The sequence below is a fragment of the Copadichromis virginalis genome, linkage group LG2 (assembly GCF_057382275.1).
Source record: "Copadichromis virginalis isolate Kocher_CV1m ecotype Utaka linkage group LG2, C_Virginalis_male_GT1.1, whole genome shotgun sequence".
In the NCBI taxonomy this organism is placed as follows: domain Eukaryota; kingdom Metazoa; phylum Chordata; class Actinopteri; order Cichliformes; family Cichlidae; genus Copadichromis; species Copadichromis virginalis.
In genome coordinates, this window is record NC_140619.1 from 9,017,737 (window position 1) to 9,028,303 (window position 10,567).

General features: G+C 40.8%; 1 protein-coding gene across 1 annotated transcript; it reads left to right on the forward strand.

The window, feature by feature from the left end:
• The first annotated feature begins 238 nt into the window (after positions 1 to 238).
• On the forward strand, positions 239 to 10,076 carry LOC146716937 (uncharacterized). The gene is made up of 9 exons (XM_085470049.1): positions 239 to 436; positions 3,642 to 3,884; positions 4,129 to 4,718; positions 6,613 to 6,792; positions 7,161 to 7,301; positions 7,569 to 7,623; positions 7,783 to 7,936; positions 9,024 to 9,102; positions 9,649 to 10,076. Exons 2-9 carry the CDS (start codon positions 3,683 to 3,685, stop codon positions 9,688 to 9,690), a joined length of 1,443 nt encoding a protein of 480 aa, XP_085326175.1. The 5' UTR covers positions 239 to 436; positions 3,642 to 3,682; the 3' UTR covers positions 9,691 to 10,076.
• Positions 10,077 to 10,567: the final 491 nt, after the last annotated feature.

Below are 10,567 nucleotides of genomic sequence, written 5' to 3' on the forward strand. Positions count from 1 at the left end.
TTTAAAAGACGACAAAGCTAGCTGCCCTGTTGCCTCAGAATTCTTACGAATTATTTAGTCTGGCTCTGAAATGACCTGAAAGATGTTTTTCTTGAGCCGCACTGTTTCATGTTTTCCCAGTTAAATTTTTAATGGAACAAAGGGTGAGTAAAACCCCTGCTAAGTAAAGACAGTTAAATACTTTTTTTTGGCAGGCGTATTCATTCAAAGTCACTGATGTAAGTGTTTGACAATACACTGTTAAAAAAATCCGTAAATTTAGGGGTCCCTTTACCGTGGATTTGCTACGGATTCGCTCCGTTTTGCGAAATACGGAAAGTTTGCTGTTGCGCAAGGCAGAATTTTCTCCCCCAGCCAGAATATTCCGACGCCATTACTTTCAGTGCGGTCAGTGCCTACCTAAATTTCTGCAAGTCACAAGGAAAGTTGGAAACAGGTTGGTTGTGTGGAATGAGAATGAGAATGGAGTGCCACCTTGTTCCCCCTCGTACATTAAATTGGTCTCGATAGGCAGTTGGTAGTGGTATGTATGTGAGTGGACGTTTGCTGCTAGCTGCGTTAGCATTAGCCAGCCGCCTGCGCTTCGTAAGTACGTCAAAAACCATTTTTTCCCTCCCTCTTACATGAAATTTGGTCTCGATAGTCAGTTGGTAGCCATGTGTTTTTCATGGTAACATTTGAATGTGTGGGTTTTGCGTTATTTTGAAGCGTGGTTTGCCCAACTAAAGTTAACGTTAGCCCATAAGTTGGATGCGCGCGCTTGTGTGTGTGTGTGTGTGTGTGTGTAAATTAGCCACATGTGTGTATTGTTATAGCTCGCTGTGTTACGTTAGCATGTAACTGAACATGGTAATAATTAAAAGGGGTGATAGTTAAGTAGAATCAGATTTCATTGCAGAAAACATTGCAGCCCAAAGAGAGTGGCCCATGCAGCCCAATGCAGATTACTTATTTGAAGGTACCTGAAAAGTGAATGTGCTTCACTGTGCTGATATAAATTTATTGTTTTCATATTGATTCTGTTCTGATTCTGGCTATCCTTCAATTGGCAAATTCAATCTCTTAAAAATGTTGACTTGTAACATTTGTGGCTTTAACGCTCGGTCTTCGACTGATTACTTGAAACACTGCCGAACACAGAAATAATAATAATGTATCTTTTTTATGTGGCCATAGGGATTGCAGAAGGAAGTTTAACACATACAGTAGCCTTGCTGTGCATATGTCACGAGCTCATGTAGACAGAAGGAGCACACAAACATGGAACCGTGATGTGTCTGTACAGTTAAGGTGCTTGTTTAATTTTTGCAGCAGTGAATATGATGATCTTAAAACTTTAAAGTGTCATTTGAGTGGTCACATAGATGAGGGTTTGACTGTAACATGTCCCTTTGATGGATGTTCTAAGACATTCAATGTAAAGTCATCCTTTTTAACGCATATTTCCAGATACCATAAAGGGTGGGATGTTACCAAGATAGCCCCAGTTCATATATGTGAACTAACAGAACGGTCTTTCCAAGGTGAAGGATCACATGTAGAACCTGAAGAACCTGAAAGTTTTAACACTGATGCAGAACAAAGTGATAATTTCTGCAGTGATCAAGTGAAAGACAACTTCACAGAGAGTCTTGCTCAGTTTTACTTGGGATTATAGGCAAAATATTTGGTTCCAGCCTCCACAATAACAGAAATAGCAAATGAAATGAGAACTATAAGTGATATTCAACAGGAATATACTGTGGATGCACTAGCCTGTGAACTGGGGCAGTATGGTGTTCCAAAGGAGACTGTAACATCTCTTGGGAATAGTATATACGAGCAGAGCCCTATGCACAAGGCATTACATGAAAAGGGTCATTTAACTACGCAACACAAGAGGCTGAAATATTACAAGTCACACTATGACTATGTTGAACCTGTTGAAGTCTTTCTTGGACGCAATCGCAGTGGCCAGAAGAGGCACTATCATTACATCCCAATACTGGAAACCCTCAAAGTAATTCTGAAACGGCAAGGTTTAGATCAGCACAGTCCTAGTTCAAATTCTGAAGATGATGTACTGTGTGATGTCACTGATGGGTGGGCCATCAAATCCAATGCCATGTTTTCCTCAGACCCAGACAGTTTAAAGGTAATGCTCTTTCAGGATGCTTTTGAGGTGGCTAATCCACTCGGATCTGCCAAGACAAAGCATAAAGTATTGGCTGTCTACTTCACACTTGGAAATTTTCATCCACACCAACGATCAACTGTTGATCAGATACAGTTGGCATTACTCTGTGTAGAGAAAGATTGCAAATACTTTGGAATGGATAAGATTTTCAATAAGCTAGTGTCAGACTTGTGTGAGCTGGAGGAAAGGGGCATATCTTTCAATGGAAAAATATATAAAGGCACTGTTGTGTGCATAATGGGCGATAATCTGGGCTCCCACATGGTTGGTGGCTTTACAGAAAATTTCAGCACAGCTCAATATTTCTGCAGATACTGTTTGGCAACAAAAAGTGAATTTCAGTCGAACCCTCTCACAGTTTTCACTCATAGAAATCCAGCTGATCATAATGAGACTGTGCGGTTTCTGGAAAGTAACGATGAAGTACACACTCATCACGGTGTTAAATGTGACAGTGTTTTCAACAAACTGTCCAACTTTCATGTGTGTCAGCCAGGCTTACCAGCTTGTTTAGCTCATGATCTGTTTGAGGGGGTAGTAGATTATGATTTGGCATTGTTTTTGCAGTTCTTAATCAGAACACAAAAGTGGTTCAGTTATGAGGTTCTTAATGAAAGAATCAAATCATTTCCTGGTGAAAGCATCAACAAGCTAAACACTATTCCCACTACAGGAGCCAGGCTTGGAGGACATGCAGCCCAAAACAGGTGGCTTTTGAAATTCTTGCCTGTTTTGGTGCATGACACAATTGAAGATGCTGATAATGAAGTATGGGGACTTGTACTACTTCTGAGGGAGCTTGTTGAATTTGTCTGTGCACCTCGGCTCTCAGAGTTGCAGATTGCTTTCATGAAGGGACTGATTGAACTGTATGTGGAATTGAGGCAAGAGCTGTTTCCAAGAGTTCAACTTAGACCAAAACACCACTATCTGCTTCACTATGCACACTTGACTTTACAATTTGGCCCACTCATATATACTTGGACAATGCGCTTTGAATCAAAACATTCTTATTTTAAAAGGTGCATTAGAGCAAGTAAGAACTTCATAAATGTAACCAAGTCTCTGGCTGAACGGCACCAGTTGCTTCAGGCTTATCAGTCTTGTGGTACCTTGTTTCGTTCCCAGGTTCATGTCTCAGACTCAACACGGTTCTACCCAGAGCTCTATGACCAGAACATAAAGACAGTGGTTGGAGAATTTGATTTGAACTCAAGTAACTCAGTTGTCACAGAGAGTGTGCAGGTTAAAGGCACTACATATGCAAATGGAATGCTGGTCTTACTGAGCTACGCAAAAGGACTACTGCAGTTAGGACAAATAGCAAGCATTTTTGTAAAAAATGAAACTACTGTCCTACTTTTGCTTCGAGGGAAAACTGCCAGCTGGATACCTGAGCTTGGACTCTATGAACTTGATGAAAATGCTTCTGACCTGTTCAGTTGCCATGATTTGAACAAACCAGAGAGGTACTCGGTGGCTCATTCCTCTTAAACACACACCAACATGGAACTTGTGAAAAACTATGTCAAGAAAGCAATGCCATCGCTCAGTAGCGATCAGATGGATACACTCATGGCTAAACTGGAGGAATTAGGAGTTCTCTCTGTAGATGACCTGAGCCTTGTGGACCTGGAGGACATTAAAGACACTCTGCCATTCATTCAGTGCAAAAGATTTGTCAGAGCTGTCAAAGCATTGGAAGCAGGTGAGTTTTTGCCCCTCTGTTTTAATGCAAGTTTTCTGAAACTACAAAGGTTTATTCCAAAAATGCAAAAAAAAAGTTGCCATCAGCTGTACATGGCAATAATTACTCTATAATTGGTTTTCATAATTAGGTCCATTTGTATTCCTGGTTGACCCAAACTGGACATTGAGGACCAATGTATTAATTGATTTGCAACAATTGTGATGTGTTTAATTTATGGAGATGTTTGTCATGTCATCCATAGATTCACAAACTCCACCGCAGTTCACCCGGCCTGGCCCCTCATCAACACCTGAACCACAGAGGTTTCAGCTGCCCTCAACACCACCTGAGACAGCCGACTCCCCATCCCAAGACACATATTCTGTACCATGGCACAAATTTCCCTCAAAAGTCATGGATGAGTTACGTAAAAAAAAGTACATAATGGGGAAAGACAGACGAGAGATGGTTCGGATCGTCGCTGAAGATTACCTCCATAAACACCCAGGAAGACCTGGTAGACAAAAGCTGAGGGAACTCGCCAGTATGACTGTAGGACAATATCCTGCCTCCTTCAAGCTGACAGAGCCGTTTGGAAACAAACCTTTTGCAAAAGATGGTTCTGAAACTCTCTTTCGTCAGCTGGAACACAGAATTAAAAATATGAAGAGGCCACAAAGCTCACTGAAGAGGCAAGCAGGGGGTGAAAATTCAACAAAGAAAAGGCCCAGGAATTCAGATCTGTATGGATGTGTGGCGTGGGATCCAATCATTGAGGGGGCCGTGTGTAGAGAAGACCTGCTGTCTAAACGAGATGAGTTGAAACGTGCCTTTCAAACCCAGGATCTTCAGGTGGGTCTGCAATCATCCATTACAGATACAGAAAGCTTTATTAATCCTCGAAGGGCAATTCGGTTCCTACAGTCCACCATCTAGACATACAACCATTCACACAGCAATAGTATATAGCAGGAGTAATGCGATAAGGTCTGGGTCCAAGTACAATTTAGGACACATTGTGAAATTGTAGATCGTCTGTAGATCACTATGCCCATAGTCAATTGAAATTGATACCCTGTTTTATTATTTTAATTGGTTAGTTTGACTAACTGTTCGACTGTATGTCTAACTGCCTCATACAGTGGGGCAAAAAAGTATTTAGTCAGCCACCGATTGTGCAAGTTCCCCCACCTAAAATGATGACAGAGGTCAGTAATTTGCACCAGAGGTACACTTCAACTGTGAGAGACAGAATGTGAAAAAAAAATCCATGAATCCACATGGTAGGATTTGTAAAGAATTTATTCGTAAATTAGGGTGGAAAATAAGTATTTGGTCACCTCAAACAAGGAAAATCTCTGGCTCTCACAGACCTGTAACGTCTTCTGTAAGAAGCTTTTCTGTCCCCCACTCGTTACCTGTATGAATGGCACCTGTTTGAACTCATCATCTGTATAAAAGACACCTGTCCACAGCCTCAAACAGTCAGACTCCAAACTCCGCCATGGCCAAGACCAAAGAGCTTTCGAAGGACACCAGGAAAAGTATTGTAGACCTGCACCAGACTGGAAAGAGTGAATCTGCAATAGGCAAGCAGCTTGGTGTGAAAAAATCAACTGTGGGAGCAATCATCAGAAAATGGAAGACATACAAGACCACTGATAATCTCCTTCGATCTGGGGCTCCACGCAAGATCTCATCCCGTGGGGTCAAAATGATCATGAGAACGGTGAGCAAAGATCCCAGAACCACACGGGGGGACCTGGTGAATGACCTGCAGAGAGCTGGGACCAAAGTAACAAAGGTCACCATCAGTAACACACTACAACGGCAGGGAATCAAATCCCGCAGTGCCAGACGTGTTCCGCTGCTGAAGCCAGTGCATGTCCAGGCCCGTCTGAAGTTTGCCAGAGAGCACATGGATGATACAGCAGAGGATTGGGAGAATGTCATGTGGTCAGATGAAACCAAAGTAGAACTTTTTGGTATAAACTCAACTGTTTGGAGGAAGAAGAATACTGAGTTGCATCCCAAGAACACCATACCTACTGTGAAGCATGGGGGTGGAAACATCATGCTATGGGGCTGTTTTCCTGCCAAGGGGACAGGATGACTGATCCGTGTTAAGGACAGAATGAATGGGGCCATGTATCGTGAGATTTTGAGCCAAAACCTCCTTCCATCAGTGAGAACTTTGAAGATGAAACGAGGCTGGGTCTTCCAACATGACAATGATCCAAAACACACCGCCCGGGCAACAAAGGAGTGGCTCCGTAAGAAGCATTTGAAAGTCCTGGAGTGGCCTAGCCAGTCTCCAGACCTCAACCCCATAGAAAATCTGTGGCGGGAGTTGAAAGTCGGTGTTGCTCGGCGACAGCCCCAAAACATCACTGCTCTCGAGAAGATCTGCATGGAGGAATGGGCCAAAATACCAGCTACTGTGTGTGCAAACCTGGTAAAGACCTATAGTAAACGTTTGACCTCTGTTATTGCCAACAAAGGTTATGTTACAAAGTATTGAGTTGTATTTTTGTTATTGACCAAATACTTATTTTCCACCCTGATTTACGAATAAATTCTTTACAAATCCTACCATGTGGATTCATGGATTTTTTTTTCACATTCTGTCTCTCACAGTTGAAGTGTACCTGTGGTGCAAATTACTGACCTCTGTCATCATTTTAGGTGGGGGAACTTGCACAATCGGTGGCTGACTAAATACTTTTTTGCCCCACTGTATCTTTAGGAGTCATCTGTTCGAAAATTGATGACTGAAACATATCCCATTCAGCGTGAAATCCTCAACGATGATGATACCACTATTGCCGTTGTAAAGGACGAGTGGCCGTTCCTGTTTGAAGTTCCTCACCTGTTTGATCATGCATCTAAACTCCTTGGCTTCTCTGTACAAAACAAGCTGGCACAGGTGTGTTTTTATTGTTATTATTATGATTGTGCTGTGCTGCTCCATATGGAGAGAATTTTGTCTTTATTAATCAATCAAAAAAAGATTTGCAACCAAAAAGAGAGTTGAGACCAAAAAAGATAAACTGGCAACCAATCAAATAGAATAACTTGGATGAACAATCAAATGGAATAGATTTGAGACCAAAAATCAGGAAGTGACAACCAAAAAAGCAGGACATTTGAGATCAAAACAGAACAGGTTGCAAATGAAAATGAAATAATTCATTTTTATTTTTATTTTTTTCAAAATTCTCTCCATAGCTCCAAACGAAAATTAGTGTTAGTCTTATGTACTTGTACAAAATTAACACCTTGAACCTTGAACAGGAACTTTCCAAAAAAGAAAAGGGGATCAATGACTTCCTTGACTCCAAAGGGATGAAGACGGGCGAAGGTCCAATACAGCTCATCTGTGGCATTTCAAAATACTTCAAGGAAGACTCTTATAAACTCTTCCACAAAAAAGAGGTAGATGTTGTAGATTTTAAACTGTGTGCAAGATAATTATTTGCATCCAGTGGTGAACCAAGTAACCAACCACAGTAGGAAGTATAGATTCCCCTAATTGTGCTGCTGATATTCTCTATAAACTCTCTATCTATAAACTATTTACATTAATGTTTGTGCATAATGGCTACCTCTGTCTGATGAAGACACTAGCAGATAGTCAATTTGCCAGCAGGTTTGTGTGCACTGGAAACATTAATTCATGTATCATGTCTGTCACCAAAACAGATCTCTGCAGATCCTGAAGTCGAACTCCCAGTGACCCCATGCACCCTAATCAGAGGTTTGTAGTTAAATCTTTTTTTGTATCCCAGCAAGCTGTTGTTAGCTGTTGTTATAAGCTGTTGTTGTGTCATATTTATTAAAGAAATTTTTGCTTGCCTTAAAATATAGGATTTTTTTTTTTTTTGTAAATGGTACATGGTTTTTATCTGTGTTTAAGGTGACCAGCAATTCAAGATTGCTGTTGATGGGTTACTTGTCAATGACCACATCACCTCTCCCATTGTGGCCTTGAGCTACGTCTTCTCCATGTTTTATGTCTGCAACGTCCAATACCCACCGGAGATGGCTTTTACTCTCGAATTCATGCAAAGGTAAGCACTCATTGTTTGGAAATACTTTGTAAATGTGACTTTGCCGTGCCTTTCTGCACCTGACCTGCTTTTTGTCAATCTACACTAAACCCGTTTGTCTGAGATGTACAAGCTCAAAATGTGTCGCCACATGCTGTGAGCTTTTAGATCAGCTGTTATTGGTTTATGATCCCCCTGAATATGGATTTGTTCGGAGATTTTGTAGCTCCCTGTTGAAGACTATTGTTGGAATAAATGTGTCATATCTTTTTAAAGGGCAGGTAACATGCTTTTTGCTTTAAATAGTGTCCTAAGTCAATCAATAACAAAACAAACATAACATGATTCTAGTTGGGAAATGGAGCAAAACCATATTTTTCTCAGAATGGTTTGTTCACACAAAATTCGTTTGAGCTATCTCTTTAAAACCATTAGCACCTGAGACCAGGTTATGTCAGTGGTGGTCAAACCTTTTCATGTCAAAGACACACAAACTGAAATTTATTTGGCTGCAGACCCCAAACTCAAAATATGTTGTTTCAGGGCCCCCCCCCCGAAGGAAAGACTAAACATATTAATTTAAAAAATACTACATAGTGGATTCATGCCCAAATGTTAATACTTGTACTGATGTGTAACGTGCACTGAATGTCACAGTTTCTCCACTCCATGTTTGAATAACCCCCAGGACAGTCCGTGTTCAAATGTGCTGTTACACCTTTTGATAGGACAATGTCAACTGTGTTTTCTATCCCCTTCTGTGTTCTGTGCATTTATAATATCCCTGCATACACATTGAGGATGCATGCTGTCATGTGTTGGTGATAAGCAGACTTCTCGCCCTTGCAAACATTTCTGTATATGCGCAGTGTGAATGCATGTGTCTTGAAAAGACAAAGGAAGAGATAAGCTTAGCCACTGGCACCAGCACCACAACAACATTGGGTTCTAGACAGATGGTCAACTAGAATGATAGAGAGGTTCACACATAGGGGCATATTGAAGAAAACAAATGTAGGATTTTATTGAACTGCTCCACTCCTGTCAAGCCACACTACACGTGCAAACTTTGTCTGCATATCACTATTGTTTTGTTTTTTTTCCTCAGAGTTTTCTTTGGGGTCAATCCTGAGCGAGGCTCCAAGGCAGAGAAGAAGGGGAAGAAACGGCACTTCATTCCTCCACAGGTGTGCAAGCTGGTTTCTCAGCTGAAGGAATTTGAATGCAAGCAGAAGGAATCTGAATGGGCCATTTGAGCTGTTCTCAGAGCTCAGAAAATACCTTTTTGGACTGAATGTACACACACACACACACACACACACACACACACACACACACACACACACACACACACACACACACACACACACACAGGCAAATCCAAAAACATGGGGCTTGGGAGTAGAAATACAGATTTTTACAGTATTAGGTGAGTTCAGATGTTTTAACTAGATGCCCACAACACACATGCTGCAGTTTCAAATCCCCCATGTTAAGGGGGAGGGAAGGTGGGTGATATTTGTCATTCCAGTTAAGCTTTTCCTGTCATTGTGGAGTTGGAGGTGTAAGTTTTAAATTTTTTTTAGTTTTAAGTTGTTTTAAGAGTTTTAAAAATCTCTTTATGGCATGTTGCACAGTCATCCTTCTAAGGTCATGGTTGTTATTGCTGCACTGATGTTTTATAGAAAAGTTGTATAATGTAATACTTCTAATGTTCTATTTGTTTTTTGTAGAAAGGTCAGCCACTGGTTGCAGAGCTCTGCCTGTCGGTGTGATATGTGGAGTTGGAGGTGTAGGTTTCTGCATCCTCCTGGAGGGGGCTCCTCATTTTGCACTGACAGGTGAGACAGCAACTGCAATGCTGGCAGTTTTATTGTCTTATTTTGTCATTGTCTTTAACAAATCAATTTGTTATTAATGCCTGTCAGCCTGTGGATGCTAAAAAGTTGCTAGATTTGGCATCTCCCTGTTAAAGGACATGGCTGTATTTCTTTGAGAGAACAGCTGGTTTATGTATGTAAAATTTCTCTGAATGTGAAGGTGATGTTCTGAATGTTTTAATGGTTGTAATGTAAATATTGCAAATCATTCACCACAAAAAGTGAAATCACTTTAAAGCACTGGCAGCTGTTAAAGGAAATAAATAATTGCTGTGATTCTACATTTGTGCTTTATTGATGGTAAACGGTATAGAGAATGGTACAGAATTAAACATTTTAGGATGACTGAAGTGTCCGTAAATGGTATGGATTGAGTACTTAAATAATACGGAATATTCCATTTTAGGTTTGATGGAACTGTCCGTAAATGGTAAAGAAAAAGTCAGGTAAATCTACGGAAATATCTGTTATAGGGTTTACGGAATTGTCTGTGCAATAACGCCGAAATTTATGGAAAATACGGAATTTTCCATTTTAGGTTTGACGGAAATGTCCGTCAATGGTACAGAAAAACTCGGGTAAATCTACAGCAATATCCGTTTTAAGGTTTACGGAAGTGCCCGTACAATAACGGAAAAAGTGCTGGTAATTAATTACCAGCACTTTTTCCGTTTTATAACGGAATTTTTTTTAACAGTGTAGGCTTGCCACACGCCCACTCAGGTTTGCCTATGCTGATGAAAACACACTCTGTGTGACGCTTCAAGTTGAT